The sequence below is a fragment of the Pelodiscus sinensis genome, chromosome 6, assembly GCF_052426305.1.
Source record: "Pelodiscus sinensis isolate ZL-2025 chromosome 6, ASM5242630v1, whole genome shotgun sequence".
Classification (NCBI taxonomy): Eukaryota; Metazoa; Chordata; order Testudines; family Trionychidae; genus Pelodiscus; species Pelodiscus sinensis.
In genome coordinates, this window is record NC_143057.1 from 96,080,705 (window position 1) to 96,100,673 (window position 19,969).

Sequence of the window (19,969 nt, forward strand, 5' to 3'; positions counted from 1 at the left end):
GCTGTGTGGTCACTGCCAGAGCAAGCGTGTCCAGCCTGCACACCCCTCCCCCCCCCCCGCAGCACATCCAAGACCTCTAAGGGGCCTCTAAGGAAGAGACTGTGGACTGTCCTTACACTCTGCAGGCTGCTGTTTTGATGTCCCTGTGCTACAGAGCAGGGCTGTGTGTTCTCATTTAACCATTCTCATTTCTTATTCTATTCTCTTTAATGAGTTGATGTTTAATAAATTGTATTTGCTTTAAACCTTATGAAGTGATCACTGGGCCAAGAAGGCCTGCAGCGTAAAGAGAGCACCTCGGAGTGGAGACATCCTAACTCCTGCCCCTAGTGACTACAAGGTCGGGGATTAAGCCCCATAAAAAGGGACAAAACCACAGCAGTCAATGATTTTAACTAGAATGCAAACTGACTGTGTCACAATATATTGCCAGCAGAGGGAGTTCTAAGACAGGCTACTAGGAAACATTAAAAACATAACTTGCAGATTGAAGAAAAGGAGAGGGACCAGCAGAAGAGAAATAGGTAAAAGGCCTGAGACAGAAGACTTATAAATGTGTGAATTTGTATAATGGTTTATCATTAACTGCTTATAGGTTGAAGCTGCTGATATACTATGACAGAGTCCCTAGGATACAACCTGGACTATGGGACAGCTGAGTCCTCTAAATGCACTATCGTGGGCAGGGCCATAACAAGGGCGAGATGAGTGAGGCACTTGCCTCGGGTGCATAGCTGAGGGGGTGCAGAAAAATAATATAGAAAACTAATTATTTTAAGACAGCTACTTATTTTAAGATAGTGGTGATTCCCTCCCTCACCCGTTAGCATCATCCGACCCGCAGTTTACATGTCAGGCTGCACGTTGCTGCTCCGTGATCCAACAGTCACCAGCCCTGGCGGTCATCCTGTGCATCAGCTTTTTCTGAGCCGCATAGGAGGCCGGGCACCCGCTCAGCCATGCCAAGCACTGCCTTAAGGTGCCCTAATGCAGTTCCCAGGCATGGTGTGCAGGGGCAGGGAAGAAGGGGCTCAGATTGCCCTACACAGTGGCAGAGGTGCAGGAGGAGAAGTGGGGGTGTCAGGCTGGGAGCCAGGACTCCTGGGTCTTGTCTCACCTCTGCCAGAGGAGTCACTCTAGGTCTTGGGGGTATGTGATTAGAGCTGGGGGTCTGGGATCTACTATACCTGGGTTCTATAGATTGGGGTCCAGGCCCTTAGCCTGTTGCAGTCATGGTTTCCCCTCCAAAAACTGGAGCCCATGCTGCTGAGCTGCCTGTGCCAAGTGCTTCAAATGTGCTACACAAACCAAGGGCACAAGGCAGTGACTGTGGCTTCTTGCGAAAGAAGTTTTAGTAAACTAAAATTAATTAAGAACTGCCTTCGAGCATCCATGGGTCAGGAGAGATTATCAAATATGTCCATCTTATCAATAGAAGCAAATAATATTAATTTCAACACAATTATTGATGAGTTTGCCTCATTAAAAGCACACAAAGTACAAATAAACAAATACCTAATAGTACCTGACATGGTGATATTTTATAATTATATGTATATATGTATTAATTGATTGTTTATGCAGATCTCAACTATAATAAATAAATGTTGTTGTTATTATTATTGTTGTTGTTGTTTATGTATTTTCCCTTTTTCTATTAAATAACTTCTATGAATATATACACATGAGGGGGCACAATTTTATATTCTTGCCTCAGGCGCAAAATTAACTAGTTACGGCACTGATCATGGGCTTTCTCCCACACTGTGATGCTGATGTCATGCTACAAACCTCTTACAGGTATTGCTCTTAGACATCCATAGACAGGGACACACCCAAGTCACATGAATGATTTCCTAGCCATTTATGAAACTGCAAAAGAGAGAGAGGTATCTGACAAGTACCTGATGCTCCTCAGTCTTGCACCCCAAAACTGTACTGTCTTGCATTGCCCTGATCAGTGTAAACCTAGTTTACCACTTCTTTATAGGAAAGTGGACATGCACTTTGTAATCTGAGCTCTGATTTCCTTAGCACTTCAACCAAAACCACCTGGTTTTAGGTAAAATATAAAACAGATTTATTAACTACAGAAAGATGGATTTTAAGTGATTATAAGTAGCAGGCTTAGAGACCAAAGTTGGTTACCTAAGAAACAAAATAGAAAAACAGCCTAAAAAGCCAGATTTAAATCAAACAATACCTCACCCTAACTGATGGTTACAGTTCCTCAGTACACAGATTGAACCACTTTCCAGCTGGGACCAACCTTCCCCAGTTCAAAGTATTTTTCTTGCAGATGTTTCCCCAGGTGTTGAGGTGGGGGTGAGGGTGGAAGGGAAGGAGAGGAGAGTCCAAGTGATGATGTCATTCTCTCTCATACTTTTTTCCAGCTGCTAGAAAGATCCTTGCTGTGATATGAGCTAGCTAGCCCCCATGGCATATGTGCGTCTCAGAGAAGCCTCTGGCAAAGTGAATTGCATGTTGATGAACCATTAACAACTGTCTGGCAGGTGATGGCTCCTCCTTTGTTGTAATTGGAAAGCTGGTTAGGGGTGTTCCCAACTGCACAAAATATTTCAGTAACACAAACATAGCAATACAGGTTGTACCTCCCTGATTCAGCACTTTCAGCACATGACTGGTCTGCAACCAGGGATTCTGCTGGACCAGGGGAAGTTGATGTTGGTCCCTCTGCTATCATCAGCTGTGGGGCTCTACTCCAGTGGCAGCAGAGAGCCGGCATTGACCAGGCCAGGAATGGGAGGGGCACTTGGGGGAAGAAGTGAGGTGGAAGTGGAGCCCCAGGAATGCAGCCCCCTGGGGAATGCATGGAGCCCCACAGCTGAAGGGATGGCTCCCACCCCTACCACCACCTGCTGGGCTGTGCAGCCACCCTGCCGGTTCTCCGAGCATCTCCCATCCTTTCCCCTCCCCCTTCCTCCCTCCTTGAGCTTGAGCACAGCAAATAAGCTATTTGAGATGCTCCTGAAGCTCTGGAAGGGCAGGGCAGGAGTTGCTGAGTGTGCCTGTGAATGCTCCATCCTGGGAGCACCTAAGGGGATGCCAGACCACAGACCATAAATATGGTGGCCATATTTTCTGAACTAAAAATAGGGACACCTTAGCCACACTCTCTGAAATCACTAGCCATGCCCCTGAGCCCTTAGTCCCGGCCATCTGCCCCTGGAAGTCCCACCCCTGGGATAGTACTTCCGGGATCAAGATGAACACATGACTGGAAGTAAAGGGTGCCACATGACCCCTTTAAAAATGTCTCCCACCATCCTCCAGCAATAGGGATGGGTTTGGACCCCACAAGAGACCCCCCCATGCAACTATACTGCAGTTGCATTAACCCAGGGTCCAGACCTAGGGTCCCATTATGCTACTGTGCTAGGGGTCCAACCTTGATTCAAGATGAGATCCAGGATCTAAGACCTATTACTTTGCATTGTAGATGCAGCCCCATTTGACTCAGGGCCTTGGAATCATCCAGAGCTATCCCACAATTTCATGGGACAACTTCCTTAGTCCTCTTACTGGATGATGCTTACCGGTTCCAATTAACTGGTAATCAGAGAGGGCTGCTCCAGCCCCACAGAGGGCCCACTGCAGACAGGGGTTGCTCTTGTCTGGAGCAACCCCTGTCTCTGGGAAACCCGGGGGCCCCAAAGGCAAGGACTGCGCCAGGGTCCAGAGCAGCCTCTCTCTGTGGGTAGCCCAGCTTGCTGCAGACAGGAGCTGGTCTGGAGGCGATTGGGAGTCGGTGGCAGCCCCAGCATGACCTAACATTAACCGGTTAACTAATGAATGGGAATTTACATCCCTAATGCAATGTATTGCAATTGCATTTTTTTGAGTTACTGCAAAATTATCAAGAGTCCTCCATTTCCAAAAGCTAGAGTAACAATACTGAACTAACCATGACAGTTACTGGGTGGAGAAGACCATATCACTAACCCTCACCACCATGGCGTGAAAGGTTCATTTCCCATGGAGATCAATGGGGCTGGGCTATTTTATATGTAAAGCTACTGAGAAATGTGTATGTCAATACCATGATGGCAATGCCTATGTTATATAAATAATACCTAAGAATAATTGCCAAATGAGACCACTTTCAACCTACTTACAAAGCACCCGATTAAATTTTAAGCTAGGATTGGGCCCACAGCAATCTGTTGATATTACCCAGGAAGATTCAGTTAATATTTAGTCACCCTTCAAAAATATAAAGGACCAATCAGTCAAAGCCCCACTGCCTGGTAGAGCTGATCTTTGAAGAAAATTGGAGAGACTTTGAATTTACTTCCTCTGACAGCAGTGCTTTCTCTCACTGGATGTGTAGTCTTTAGCACAGGTCTCACTTTGTGTGTCAGAATAATTCAGAAATGCGTTGTGACAGCTAACTCCATTCAAGTCTAGGCAACGTGCAGCCCAAAGAGAGAAGAACAAATCCCTTGAAGCTGGAAGTCAAAATGTCTCGCCTCTTCACAGAGCTCACAAAGGGTTTGTTCACCCTGACAACCCACTCTGAAGAGAGATGATACATCCTGCCTCTCTGTGGATGCACCAAGTATTTTCACGTGGCATCTTAACATGGTGTTTAAATAATCAACTGCTTGGATGAGGAAAACTCACAAAAAGTCTGTCCATCATCCACACCTGAGTGACACGATGATTTCACCACCGTGATAACAGACCTGATCTCTCTGTGGGCTCTTCTAGAGCAACAGGGAGCCTGGGGCAGTCTCTGGAAGGGAGAGGTACCTCTATTTCAGTGATTCTCAACCTTGTTGGCCTGTGGATCCTCTGGCTCAATGTAAACCTTTCAATGAACCACCAGTTGCTAATGGAAACTCTGTGTTAATTACATCATTGCACCTGAGCCATTTTTCTAGTGCTGCAGCTAGGGAGAATGGTTTAATTTAAATTATTAAACAGATTAAGCATTTTAACTTTCTCGTTAGTTTATCAAACTTCATTTTAAATAAAATAAAAAATTTATGTCCAACTGTGACGGGGCGTCCCCCGCCCGTCCCTGGGGCGCCGCCGAGCAGGCATTCCTGGGGGTAAAGGGGGGGCCCTGCCGGGGCTGCGCGGCGTGCACGCGAGCCGCGCCGGGGCAGGGAAAGCCGGCCGCCCCCTCCCCCGAAGCGGTAGCGCCGTGGCGGACGGCGCGGCGATAGCGGGGGCGGCATTTCCCCGCCTGGAGTGACAGGGGAGCCGGCCAATGGGGAGACCGGACGGGCGATAGGGGAAACGCCCGCCCGGTGACGTAGGCAGAGGCGGGCGCCCGGCGGGGAATTTAAAATGGACCCCCTTCCGCTCACGAGGGGGGGAGAGGGGAGTCGGGCGGCAGCCGCGAGCGGGCTTGTTGCCAAAGAGGCGGAGGTTGGGAGAAACCACCTCCCTTTGAGCCCGGCCACGACAGTCCTCCGGGCTGTGGAGCCAGCCCAGAGCAAGGTGCGGGCATACGGACGCCCGACCGCCAGCCTGACGGACGAGCCAAAGGTGACCGCCCCGAGGAGGGGGAGGAAGGGCGCCTGAGGAGGGAAAGGAAGCAGCCCAGGGCAGAGCTCATTGGAGCTGGTGGGCTGACGCGTTTCGGCATGGAGCCCCGTCAGCCGGACCGGAGCTAAATATCTCCGTGTCCTTAGGGCCCTGGGCTGGGGCCCGTGAGTGAGGGCGGGCCCGGGCCCCCCTTTCCCTCCCCCTCCCTAAGGAGGGAGAAACGTGTGAGCTAGGGACCGGCCGTGCGGCTACATAAAGCACGACCGACAACTCGAATTCACCGCCTTGAAGGCAGGAAGACTAGGCACTGAGTGGGAATCAAGTCCAAACGGGACGTGGTCAGAGGACCCCGAAACGGGGGCCGGCGGGGTCCCCCCTTGTACACCAACACAAAAGTTTTCAATTTTTCTTTATTTATGGCAGGGGTGGGGAACATTTTTTGGGTCAGGGCCATTGATCCACAGAAAAATCAGTTGGGGAACATATAAGTTAAAAGCAAAAGAACTCTTCAAAGCCCCAACCCTTGCCGAGGTGGCCCCCAACTGAGACACTTCATTCCTCTGGCATTCCAGTCTCAAGGGGCAAGGGGGACGGACAGAGAGGACTGAGGTTCAGGTCTTCCCATTGGTCAGATTTACTTTTTTGGTGGATTTTTTGGAGCCCCCTTGGTTCTGGGGTGGAGACCAAAATGAGAACTTTAGTGTATGTAACAAGGCTGCCAGAGAATGGGATGGCGGGAGGTGGTGGTGCAGGATCTGGGAGGAAGGTGGGGGGCAGAAGAGAGAGAGGTTGCAATGTCTGGGTGGCAGGTAGGGTGCAGAAGCAGGATGGGAGTAGGGTGTCTGGCTAGATGGAGGGAGCAAGAGCAAGAGATGGTGCAGTGTGTGGCCAGGAGGGAGGGTGCAGGAGCAATGGTGGATGCAGGAGCAGACTGGGGGAGGGTGTCTGGCCAAGAGGGAGTGTGCAGGAGCATACTTGTGGGATAGGGGTTGCATCTTCCTGGTCCAGCACCCTCTGGACCTGACTGGTCCCAAATGAGGAATTTTTCCAGATAAGGGGAGGTCATTTTAGACTCCCTGCTGCTGCCCACCATACCGTGCTTCCTGCCACTCCCATTTCCCCAAACCCCAGCGAGCCTGTGGGCCGCTCTTTGGCCTCCCCTGCCTGGGCCAGCCAGGCTGTGGGCTGCTATTCAGTGCCACCTGCCTGGGCCAGCTGGGCCAGGCCACGGTCCCGTTCTTCAGCTTCCCTGCCCAGCTGGGCTGCTCTTTAGTCCTTCCCCCCTACGCCCCGTGCTGCTTGTCCACCCCAGCCCCCAGGCCAGCCATTTACGTGTGTTCCACGTGCTCCTAACAGGTAATGTCTCCCCTGCTTCTATTGGCTAGATCCCCAGCTGCAGGAAAAGCTGGGAAGTGTTCCTGACTCGTCCCCTAGCCAGGGGAGGGGAATCAGCTGCCACTTCTTCCTGCACTTGGAGCCTAGGGACCTTTTCTGGGACATTTGAGAGCTGTGCGGGGCACCGGGACAGGACATTAAAATTTGGGAGTGTCCCGGATTTTCCAGGCCATATGGTCAGTGTAACCATAGAGACTGAACCTGTACTTTATAACTTCACATACAATGATGATAGCACCTACAATTCAACAGGTTTTTAGTGTTCAGCAGATTCAGACTTCTAAAATAACACTTCACAAGTTATGTTATCATAATTATATGACAGTGGTGAATATGGGGGTTCCAGGGTGCTGCTTTGAGGTACAGAGTCACAAGCACATAAACATACAAGCCAGGCAAACCTGTTCAGATAAAGAAAAAATGCCCCAAACTTCAGCTCCAAATTCCAAAAAATTGAAAAAAAGTTTGTAAATTTTCAGATAAGGATCTTCCTTCCTTTTCCATGATACTAAACAGACTTCTAATTTTGATTAAATCCATCTCAATGTCTCAACAGATGGGAAAAACTCTGCTAATTGACTGAACCACCATGGCTGGCCGGGACTCAGAACACTCATGTGCCATGGGTGATGGGTGGCTTCAGAGCTGGCAATTCCTGTGGGAAGTGCTGGGGTTCTCTCTCCTCGCACTATGGGGCTGAGACTTCAGTCATCCCCTTACTAACTGTGCCATTATTTTTAATAATAGACAGGTTGGAGGCTTCTATGAATTTTGTTTATTGCTTACAATCTTTTTGTGGCTTTTACTAACTAAACTGACAAAATCTTATAACCTTTTGAGATTTGATCCTTTTGAAAACATATCTTTTACTTGTTACTAAATCTAAACATGAACTCAACACCTTAAAGTTTAGCTAGTACATTTACCCACGGCTCTCTCAGCTAAAGAAACATTCCCAAATAATACTGTAACAATTGCCTAGTACCAGGGCTTCACAGTTGTCACTTCTGAACTCCTTGGGAACAGTGGGGCAGAACTCAAATTATTCTGCTTCAAAACTTTATTTCAGCTAAGCACACGTATCTATTAAGTGAAACACTTAAGTATTTGATTTTAAAGCAGGTACTTAAGTCCCACTGAATGTGGCTTAAGTACCACTGAAGTCAACCAGCTACGTTTTTGTTAGTCTCTAAGGTGCTACAAGACTATTAGTTATTTTTTAAGTTTTTTCAGTTGCAGATTAACACGGCTATCCCTCTGAAACTAGTGAATTTCCATTAGCTGTTAATGGGGTCCAGCTTATGATATTTTAAAATTAATTCATTAGCATGAGTAGTTCTGATTCTGACCAGGAGCGGGCTGTAGTCTACAATATTTTACATTTATTTAGTATTTTTCACCAGAGGTGTACCAAGCAGTTTACAAAGTTTGGGAGAGTCATTTGTTCTTTAGAGTATAATTCACACTTCCAGAATCAGATGCGGGGGAAATTAAAGTATTTGAGTTATAAGGGAAACAGACTGGGGAACTAAGCCCCTGACAGATCTAAGCGAGGTGCTCAAGGTCATACACCACCACATCAGTTATAAAAGTGAACAAAGCCCTGCTCTCTGAACTGTTTGCCTGTCAATCTAACTACTAAATAACATTGACTTCATTCCTATATGCTCACCTAAAAATATTTGAGATAAAATCAATGCTTTTCCATAATAAAACACAATAAACACATACGGCTTCTTAAATGTTTTCCTGTTGCATTTTTTCTATTATCCACATGGTGGAGCATTAGAAAACAAACATTTTGTTGCTGTGTGCTCTAGTTAAATGTGTGAAAAGGAGAGGCTCAAGAATTGACACACAAACCACTAATGTAATTATATGCTCTGAAAACTGATGTTGTAGGTTACATGACTGACAAGATCTATCACCAGTAAGGACAGAGAAAATATCCTCAAACTATAATAAAAAAATCTAAAATAAGTATGATCCACTTAGGAAATAGTGTAATTATACATATATAATTTCATCCAATGAGGCAACACAAAGCACTTTATTCATTTCAATATTTAAAATGTGCCTCTCTAGTATTCTTAGATTTACCAATTCACAGTCCTAAGACATGAATATACACACACAGCTATATAAACTACCAAAAGATCTAGTAAATCAGTTTCTAACCCACATGCCTAACTAGAATAATTAGAGAGACATGTGGTAGCTACTTAATAATGCAGGTAACACTGCACAACATATTTTCGACACCAACTGAAGAATATCCAACTGAAATTTTCCATTGTAGTCGAAGGCCTTCAAACTGAATTTTGCAGGACTGCAGTGATAGGCTAGTTACCATTAATTCCCCCCCAGCCCTTTGTGCTGATTACATTTTCCGCTAGGTGTCGCTCTGGGTTTCCTTTTGCTCTGCCCTGGGAAAGGAGAAACTGTTTTCTCCCATCTCAGACCTGCAGCAGATTAATACAACATTGTACCCAATGAGGTCAATCCAAGGCGTGATTATTAATTGGCAGGCTAGATCCTTCACAGAGACTTGTTTCATCACTGATGAACACTGCTTCAGTAGCCAATGGACTAAATGGAGAACATTTCTCAGTAAGATATGGATCAAAGGCAACAAATGTGTCTCTTTCTGGTCCTGAGATATTCAGAAAAATGTTGAATTTTCCTTGAAAACGTTTGTTTCTTTCTGTGTGGTATCCCCCCTCCTTCAGTCAAATTTCATTTTATTCATGGTTTCAGCCAAAGCGATCTTCACTTTACATATGCCCCCCCCTTTTTTTGGCTTAGGAAGGGACCTGATTTGGCTTTTTTCCCCTAAAGTGTGTGCATCCTTGTGACATTTTAATAAAACTGAACCCACTGTTATGTTCAAAGAAAAATCTGTTTTCCAAGTAGCTTGGTCTTGTCATAGGGGTTTCACATGGCATGCTTCCTAGCCCCAACTGGGTCCCATTCCCTCAAGAGGAAGAGTTGGGGAAGTGACAAGGGCTCTTGTCCTTGCCCTTGAGAGCAGAGGAGAGTGGGGGGGGGGGGGGGGGTGTAAGGAGATGTGTCTGCAACTGGCTGGTTGGGGTGCAGCCGGGGCATGTGACCTTACCCCTGTGAGCATTGCCCTCACGACCTATTCAGACCAACAGGCGTTAGATGGGAAAAAATCAACCCGGGAACTGCCCTTGGGCATGTTCAACCCGGTGGACGCAGTTTCTGTCCCTGCGCCCCTGCGGGACACACGTCCCCTACTGGTCTACTGACTCCGCGCTTCTCCGCTGGGCCGGGGATGCGCAACTTTATCAGTCCACCACGGAAGGCGCCTGAGCCACGGTAGAGGTACTACCCGGGCTCGCTTCCCCCGCTAGCCCTGCACCCGCCGGCTCCAGGCCCCGGGCTGCGGAGTCTGCATCGCTTGGGGAATCGCGCCCCCACCGGTCCTGGAGTGAGCCCCTGTCCCTGCCCCCAGTGCACGCTCCTGAGGGACGGGGCCCTCCCCCGCGGGAGAAGGGCGATCTGGGGCCGCTAGTGACACCCCGCGGCAGAGCCCTGCCAGCAGCGACCCGGCAGCCCCAGGCGGGCAGCTCCGCGCAGGGAGCCAGAGCGCGCGGGTACAGCAGATGACGCTGGGGCGGGCTAGAAGGCGGTGCCTTGTGACGTCGAGAGGTTCGGGGCGGGGCCGCCGCCTCCTGCGATATAAGGGGCCAGTCGGGCCGGCGCTCCGCGCAGTGGGGCTGATTGACCGAGCGGAGATGGATTTACTGCGGACTATCGCTCACCAGCCGGGCGGCGGCAGCAGCAGCAGCGGCGGCCCCAAGGGGGGCGAGCCGGCGCTGGGCAGGGCCTGCGGTGGGGAGGCCCGGCGCAAGAAAGCGCCGGAGGAACAGCCTCAGCACCACCACTCGCAGGCTGCCCCCGAGGTCTCCCGGATTATCACCGACCCCGGCTCGGGCAAGCGCTACTGCCGCGGCAAGGTGCTCGGCAAGGTAAAGGACCCGGCGCCTCCTCCGCCGCCCAGGGGGCTCCTGGAAGCGACTCGCATGGCTCGCCCCGGGGAGCAGCCCGGGCTTCTCCCTGCTCCCTTCGCGCGGCATGGTCCTTCCTCCAGCCGGGCAGGAGTGTCCTTCCCCGCCCCTTGCGCCGGGGGCCGTTCGCGTGGCTACCTGCTGCATGTCCCTTCGGCAGCCCCAGGCCCTCCGGTGTGCCTGGCAGGACTCGCTCGCTGATGAGCGCGGTGGACCTGTGCCGCCCCGTCTGAACGTGGATCGGATCTCCTTGTCTGTGTAAACGCGCCGCGTGGAGCATACTGTGTTCACAGCCCTCTCTGCCCCACCACTGGATCGGCCCTTCCTCCCACCCTAAAAGTGTGTGTTCCCTCAGCCGTGCCTGTAAAAATGGCTTAGGTTTCTCTCCTCTCCCCCTTCCCCTACACAGCGAGGTGGGGTCTGCCTGCTACAGAAATGCCCAAGGCGGAGGCAATCACAAAGACTCTCTATTCTTTCGAGCCTCTTGAATCATGCACCCAGTAGATGACTGATTAAATGTGGAACCTTTCATACCATGTTTAATTGCCTTTTTTGGTATGTCTCTTTAGGGTGGATTTGCCAAATGTTATGAGATGACAGATTTAACGACCAACAAAGTCTATGCTGCAAAAATTATTCCTCACACCAGAGTGGCTAAACCTCATCAAAGGGAAAAGGTGTGTGTATGAGTGACTCTTTCTTAAAAAAATCTCTTTGTGTGCGGCATGGCCTTTCCCCTGTTTAGAAATGCCTGCTGGTGTTAGCAGACTCCTCAGCCAGAGCTATAAGACTAATATGTTTTTCTTATGTCTTGTTCTTTAGATTGATAAAGAGATTGAGCTTCACAGAATGCTTAATCACAGGCATGTTGTGCAGTTTTACCACTACTTTGAAGACAAAGAAAATATTTACATTCTTCTGGAGTACTGCAGTAGAAGGGTGAGCATCAACTGGGAGAAATCCAGTATTCACTTACCTGGGAACTGCAGCTAATGTAAATGTATAATATGTGAAAGGTATTTCTGATAGCTTTTTTTTTTTTAGGTGGTCATTTCTCTATAAAGTGAAACCTACTTGAGACCTTTAATTCACCTCTTTGTGTTTTGTTTTTTGCAGTCTATGGCTCATATCTTGAAAGCAAGGAAGGTATTGACAGAACCAGAAGTGCGATACTACCTCAGGCAGATAGTGTCTGGACTAAAATATCTTCATGAACAGGAAATCTTGCACAGAGACCTTAAACTAGGTAAGTCATTTTTCTCATTGATTGCAAATTGCACTGTTTCCAGCACTGGGCACTTAGCATACTGACAGCTCAATTGATAGAATCCCTTCAGTCTTTTTCTACAATGGAAGCCTGGAGCACTTAAGTAATGATATTAAGTATTCATTTTAAAAAAAGCTTGGCTGTTTGCTGGCTTCTATTAGTGTGACTCAGCTCTAGTGGCTAATGCATCCCTATCTTGCAATGAAGGAATTCATTTTCCCTTTTTTTGTCTAGGTAATTTCTTCATTAATGAAGCCATGGAACTAAAAGTAGGAGACTTTGGTTTGGCAGCAAGGTTGGAACCACTGGAACACAGAAGGAGGTAAGAGTCTAAAGAATGTCTAAGGTACAGCATTAATTCTGAGCAAGACCTTAAAAATTAGAGGAACATTAAGACTAGCTTACTGCTGCAGGGGTCAGAACTTTTCTTCATATAAAAGTACTGTAATATGTGCAGGGTGGCTTTTGTCTCTGGACACTTAGAGGATGGCCAATGCCAGAGGCAGGATGTCTGACTAAGTGTTGCAGCAAGGTGTTCAGTATGGCATATCCTGGAATACTGAAGATACTAAATAGGAATGTTAACAGTGCAAACATGATTCACGCTGTTTCTTGAGGGTTTCTAATCTCCTGCCCAATTTCTTCTCTGGATTGATATCTGATTACTGATCTTTTTGGTTTGCAGAACAATCTGTGGCACACCAAATTACCTCTCTCCAGAAGTCCTGAACAAACAAGGACATGGCTGTGAATCTGACATATGGGCCTTAGGCTGTGTAATGTAAGTATCACTTCAAAGACTCTAAGCTATCTTGATAACCTTGAAATGGCTTTAGGGTTCAAAAGTGGAGGCAATGACTGGGTTAACACAATACCTGAAGTCTGGGTAACCTACCAACGTCATATATGAATTATCAGAGCAACCTTCTTGCCTATGAAATGGGTTAATTTTAATCTTTTTTTAAAAGATTTTGAAGCGTTGCATTTACTTAAGTACTGAGTGCCTCTTACTCCTCTTAAACAGGTACACAATGTTGTTAGGAAGACCTCCATTTGAGACTACGAACCTTAAAGAAACCTACAGATGTATAAGGGAAGCAAGATATACTCTGCCATCATCTCTGTTAGCACCTGCGAAGCACTTAATAGCTAGCATGTTGTCAAAGAATCCCGAGGACCGGCCCAGTTTAGATGATATAATTCGACATGACTTCTTTTTACAGGTTTGTACTGTGACTTTTTTGTCCTAAACATTCTATTATTCTAAGTGCAGCTCAGTCTTCAAATTATTGACTTATATTTAATTTCCACAGGGCTTTACACCAGATAGACTCTCTTCTAGCTGTTGTCACACTGTTCCTGACTTCCACTTGTCAAGTCCAGCTAAGAGTTTTTTCAAAAAGGCAGCTGCTGCTCTGTTTGGTGGTAAAAAGGAAAAAGCAAGATACTTTGATACACATAGTAAGTACAGTAAAATTATACTTATGTATATAGCTTATTAAACGTCAGCTGGTGATACAGCTACAAATGTAAAAAAAGCATATGTATTTACCCAAGTTATGATATTGCAAGTTGTAAATTTACATTAATGAGCTGTCTTGTCATGGTTGTATTCATATTGAGCTACTTACTAGTAGGTGTAAGCAGATGTAGCCTGTAGTCTATAACTTCAACTTGTATAAGGAACATTTCATGTAATGTACCAGCAAGCTTTTTATTGGTCCCAAACCTACAGTTTCTGTTTAACTACACTCTTAGTCTCAAGGCAGAAATGCCATTATACTTAATGATTGCCATGAGTACACTGCAAGACGGAGAATGAGTTTTTTACACATTCCATCCTTGCTTGCAACTAATGTTGTAGGATATTTATAGTATTAGATATTGTAAACAATTTTGGATATGGTGATGATGTTTGGCTTTTTAAATTACAGATCGACTAGCTAAAGAAGATGAAGAAATCTACAAACTTAGACATGATTTGAAAAAGATATCAATAACCCAACAGCCGCACAGACATAGGACAGATGAGGTATAGTCAAACTGAACTACAGTGGGATGGGGTAGTAATAACTAACTACTTGCCATGCATTCATAATTGAGATTGATATTGCCTAGGCATGCTTAAATTATATCATAGTAACCCTAAGAGGGCTTAGGTGTGTCTTGCAACATTGGTGTGGAGTTGGCTTTAGTACTTGTACAGTGTCTCCCTACATCTTCAGAATTTACTCAAATCCTCTAGAATGCATCTTTCTGTGCATCATTTGGCACAGTTTTTAAGGGGATGCTACCAGGCATTTTTCCCAATACACCAAATATAAGGATTTGGTTATTACAAAAATAAGTCTTCATAGAATATCAGTGAAATGACTGGGGTTGTAATGCTCACATGCAGTGTGTGCAACCCAAATGCTGCAGCATTTTGTGGGTTCATGAGAACAAGAATAACCAGTTTTGCTACATTGTCCAGGTTTTGAGAATTGCAAGACCTAAGCAGCATAAACATGTTAATTAAACTGTTAGGACAAGAATATAAGTTTGCTGATAATGTCTCCTCATAATTATTAGGAACAGACACCAGATCTCTTAAAATTATTTAGCTGACAATTGATTCTGGGAACAAAATGAGCCATACGAAAGCCCTCAGAACTAACTTATTGATTCTTAAATGCATGATTTCTTGTTGTAGGATACCCAGCCTCCTAACATTACAGCAGCCAAACCTGGAACTCTAGCAGAGACTAAACAGGTTGGAGATGCCATTCGAATGATAGTTAGAGGAACTTTAGGAAGCTGCAGCAGTAGCAGTGAATGTAAGTACAATGTTAATGGAGTTAGTTTTTTTCTGTCACATCATACATGCATAATAGTAAAAACAAACCTCAGACAAAACAGTGGATTTCAGCCTTTCCATTCTTTGTTGGTTGCAATTCTTCACTCTGAAAAAAGCTACAACTTATGAGGCTAAGGCTAGATTGATTTAGACTGAGGTGTAGGTAGTTCAGGGTTTGGCAACCCACCCACCATCTGTATAATGTACCTGTTCTGCTCTTTTTTCAAGGTTTGGAAGACAGTACCATGGGAAGTGTTGCTGATACAGTTGCAAGGGTACTGCGAGGATGTCTTGAGAACATGCCAGAAGCAGATAGTATTCCCAAGGAACAACTTACAGCCTCTTTCCAATGGGTTACAAAATGGGTTGACTACTCTAACAAATATGGCTTCGGTTACCAGCTGTCAGACCACACTGTTGGTGTTCTCTTCAACAATGGAGCACACATGAGCCTCCTACCAGACAAAAAGTAAATACCTTCAAATGATTGGAAATTGACAGTTCATTAGACTGTGTGCCTTAAATGTTATGCTTGAACATACCTATAAGTTTGGTTTTTTTCCCCTTGTCCTGCAGAACTGTTCACTACTATGCTGAGCTAGGCCAGTGCTCAGTCTTTCCAGCTACAGATGCCCCTGAACAATTTATCAGCCAAGTAACTGTTCTGAAATACTTCTCTCACTACATGGAGGAGAACCTCATGGATGTAAGTGCAACTCCAACTCTGAAAGGTCACAGAAGGTAATAAACTTGCAGTATACATGAGCTGACAGGTGGCTTTGTGCTCTGTTTTATTCTAGGGAGGGGATCTGCCCAGTGTAACTGATGTTCGCAGACCCAGGCTTTACCTCTTACAGTGGCTAAAGTCTGATAAAGCATTAATGATGCTCTTCAATGATGGCACGCTTCAGGTAAACATTCTTCAGATGGTACTGCATGAATGGGTTCCTGTTATACTCTAGTACAGAGAAGCCTGTGACTTCTTTAGATGTCTGCATCTAAAGACTTTTTTCTGTCAATATCTAATACTTATCTTTTTTGCAGGTGAACTTTTACCATGATCACACAAAAATAATCATCTGCAACCAAAGTGAGGAGTATCTCCTTACCTATATCAATGAAGATAGGATATCAACAACATTTCGTCTGACAACACTTCTCATGTCAGGATGTTCGTTGGAACTAAAGCACAGAATGGAATATGCATTGAATATGTTGCTACAAAGATGTAACTAAATGATTGACTCTTAAACCCAAAGGACTCTTTTCACTGTGAAATCTACAGTGGAGGCTATGGAGCGACTAGTATGTTGATTGATGGATGAGTGGTGGTACGAAATTATTCTTAGTGTGCTGGGCTGGGACCAGACTGAGACCTAATTCTACTTTGTTGGACTAAAGAAACAGTGTGACAAGGAGTTCTTTGGAGTGTAGCTTTCTTGCTTCACACATGTTTAAAGGCTTGACTAAAGTTCAGCAGAATGACTTCTAGTTCTGTAGGGAGCAGTTTTGATGGAGGACTTCAAACTGTGAATATGCATCTTGAAAGGGAGGGTAGGGAGAGCTCCATGTTGTGGAATAGCTGTAATGAGCAGGTTTTGGCTGCTTAAACTGTGAACTATGGCCATAACTTCTTCCTTATTTTTCAAGAACTAGCCACACTCGTGGCTGGCAAAGTGCATTCCTTGTTAATAATTTTTTATTTATTACAGCCTAAAGTGAAGTATTTATTACACAACATTTTTTGGACCTCGTTATTTTAAATATAAATTTGTTGGCAATAAAGAGAATGGAAAAAAAAAACAATTTCTACCCATTTCTTTAACATGCAATTTAGGATCTCTGCTCTGCATCAATAAAACAAGCTTGCTGCGTTGTTTATTTACCCAGGAAAAATAAACCAACTTGAGCCTTAATTGTCTCAAAAGCTGAAAACTAAGCCATAACAGTGAGCATGAAATTGGCAAACTATTCATCCAAATAAAGAAAATGATTGTATACTTACACTTTCTGTCAAATGGTAAATTTTAGTGCCACTCTTCAGCAGACGTCAGGTATAACTGGAAGCTACATTGATGGAGTTGCAAAATATCAGTGCAAATCTTGGCTATATTTCTACATTAGTAGTATAACTAAAACAGGAATGAAATGAGTCTTCAAAAGGCATCATGCCAGGAATTTAAATGAATTCTTGCCATTAATTAGAACAAATCTTCCTCTGAAGGGTGCTCAGTGGAATTGTACATTGCTCTTTAAAGTCATTAGAGTTCATTGTGTGTAAATTTCCCTTCATTCATAATGGCTGAAGACTCTTAGTATTGAGGGAAGAAGGCTTGAATTATTCCCTGAACTCAAATACTAGAATGTCTTGCCCATGTATGTCACTTAGCTTTTTCAGATGTGACTAGACTTATTTCTCTTGCATCATGCTTGAATGGCTATTTTTAACTTTTTTTTTAAAAAAAAAACCCTTTTAAGTGCCTAACAAAGTTGTAGGAGGTACATGCTACTTGAGCATAAAACTTCAGTACGCACTTCTTGGCTGACTCTGTCAAAATTAACAATGCAGCTAACATTTTTAACCACCAACTTTTATATGTCAAATTTGCCATATTGAAGTTGGTGTCTTAAATTATGCTGCATATGTAGTATCTGACTTCATCATATCTTAGGTTCTGTACATTTCACTAAGTACTCCAATATGGCTGAGGGACCACACTAGATTTGACCTGCTTCTTAACAATCCGATCTAGATAAAAATATCAGTATCATCTATTACAACAATGGAGCAATTAAAAGCTCAGATCATGATTTGTCAATGTAAGGCAAAAAGACTAGCACAGGAGGCTGAATGTCTAGTAGGATGACATTCAATGAGGGTAGTACAAGCTATATGTTTTCTGGGTTCATTTAAACGTCAGATCTATTTGTGCCTGTCGTCTTGAGGCTTGACTTGTTACTGCCTTTGCTATGGTTGCACATGAGGTATGTAAGAACAGAATGTGATCCATTAACGATTGTTTAACATAGCAACCAGTAATCCAGTCTGTTATTTTACTGAATAATTAGAACAGTGATATCTATATGGAAAGTCAAGTATAAGCACACTTATATCCTATGTGTTGACCAATCCAGTTGACAGCAGAGTATGGAAAGTCTGTTAAAACAAAATGCAGACAGGACAAATTATATATGCAATTAAAATTCATGAATGGGAATTAGACTGGACCTTACTTAATGTCTCCAGAGACTTGTAGTGTCAGCCAGCTTTTGTCTGAAACCTAATCTGAATCTTCTGATGCAGTTTTTTGCTCTTATTGCCTATTGTGCATCGAGTAATGTTTATTTAGTCTCAGTCTAGACAGGAAGACTTGATTGAGCTTTTAGGCTGACACATGTTACTTCAGCTATTCAATGGGAGTTAGATTCTTGCTGTTGAACAGAATTTGGACCTTCTAGTTTCCCAGAATGGAGATGTTGATGACTGATTTTACACCCAGTTGATTGATTTTTCTTCCAATTGCACATGTAGAAACTTGTAACTCCTGGCTTTCCAAAAAGAAAGATTTACTTAAAAACAAGCCCACAGGTGCAATATAACAGCATTACTTAAACAATAGATGTGCTATATAGCCATTACTGGATAGTTATAGGCATATGTAGGAGGAGGAGTAAATTTTTGCTTATGAAGCTATACCTTCTACATTGACATCTAGCTATGGCCTAAATTCAGGTCAGTGTGAGCAAGTGTAATCCACACGCCTTCTGGGTGTGGTTCACTGTCCCCATGTAGTAGCACTCAGAACAGGGCTACTCAACATGTGGCCCATGGGGCCGCATGCGGCCCACTGCCTGTTTGTTCGCAGTCCATGGTCCAGTTTGGATTTATGCAGGGCTCAACACCGGACCCACGGGTGGGATCCTTTCAACATGGCCTCCACTGGGAATACATTCTACAATGGCGAGTCAATCTTCTGTTAAGTGTTTTAGTAGTTAAATTCCTGTCATTGCTCATTAAAAGCGCTGCCATATGGGTGGAAATTGGGTAAATATTGCTTTTATTAATATCAGCAGAACTGACTTAAATGGGGCCTGCGTGTTGTGTAGTCTTGCCTTAATCTTTATATTCATGCCCATCAGTGTGAAAGAAGCTATTTTCATATATATTTGCATGCACATTGAACCACGCTAAAGTTGTGGCCCTCGACACATGCTGTGAGTATCATTGTGGCCCCTGGGACTTCCAAAGATGAGTAGCCCTGACTTAGAAGAATGTGTTTTCTCTACAGCCGTTGCTGAGGGCCAGCTAAGTTTTTTTTAGTTCATGTTAAGGCTCATGCACTAAGCTCCAGAGGTCCCTCCTATTGCCGTTACACAGTCAATGCCTTTTGATTTCAAATTGTAGAGTAGGATGAAGTTTTAATCTGTGATGCACACCTATAACTGAACGTGTCATTCAAATCACTGAACTTAGTGTAGAGCAATGTTATGTCAAGAAACTTGTTGCTTTGTCTGTATTTACGTCTTTGTGAACTGTTTTGTTCTGATCTATGTCTTGTAGTCTTGCACTTATATGAAAAAGGAAAACTGAGCTCTGTCCTAGATTTATGCATAGGTGAGGGGGCTAAATCAAAAGCCTACTTAAAATATGACACTTCTTCACCCTGTTCATCTAGCATGATTCTAAAATTCTTTCCTAGGGTAGACCCTGTCTCAAATCAGAGTATCTGGTGCACTACTTGACCCTGTGTTCACAATCACATAACCTCATTATTGTAATTACTTACATGGAAATTGAATATTAGATGAGCTCTTGCTTACCTTCTATAGTGATCAATGTTTTGAAAAGGTTTCTTGAACAGTTTAATCATGCTGTTCTTTTGCTCTCTAATCCTCTCTTCCCAGATGTCCTGGCTTTTGTCT

The 19,969-nt window shown here is 44.7% G+C and overlaps 1 protein-coding gene across 1 annotated transcript; it reads left to right on the top strand.

Moving 5' to 3' along the window:
* The first annotated feature begins 10,629 nt into the window (after positions 1-10,629).
* On the top strand, positions 10,630-17,498 carry PLK2 (polo like kinase 2). Its single transcript, XM_014579979.4, has 14 exons — positions 10,630-10,904; positions 11,513-11,620; positions 11,766-11,882; positions 12,060-12,189; positions 12,445-12,532; positions 12,896-12,991; positions 13,235-13,433; positions 13,524-13,671; positions 14,145-14,242; positions 14,903-15,026; positions 15,275-15,515; positions 15,623-15,752; positions 15,847-15,957; positions 16,091-17,498. Exons 1-14 carry the CDS (start codon positions 10,671-10,673, stop codon positions 16,280-16,282), a joined length of 2,016 nt encoding a protein of 671 aa, XP_014435465.4. The 5' UTR covers positions 10,630-10,670; the 3' UTR covers positions 16,283-17,498.
* Positions 17,499-19,969: the final 2,471 nt, after the last annotated feature.

Excerpts from the sequence above, each read along its gene's own strand:
- PLK2 (XM_014579979.4), top strand. The coding sequence starts at position 10,671 with ATGGATTTACTGCGGACTATCGCTCACCAGCCGGGCGGCGGCAGCAGC. Across the intron at positions 15,516-15,622 it reads AGCCTCCTACCAGACAAAAA|AACTGTTCACTACTATGCTG; the intron begins GTAAATACCTTC and ends CTTGTCCTGCAG. Across the intron at positions 15,958-16,090 it reads TCAATGATGGCACGCTTCAG|GTGAACTTTTACCATGATCA; the intron begins GTAAACATTCTT and ends TCTTTTTTGCAG.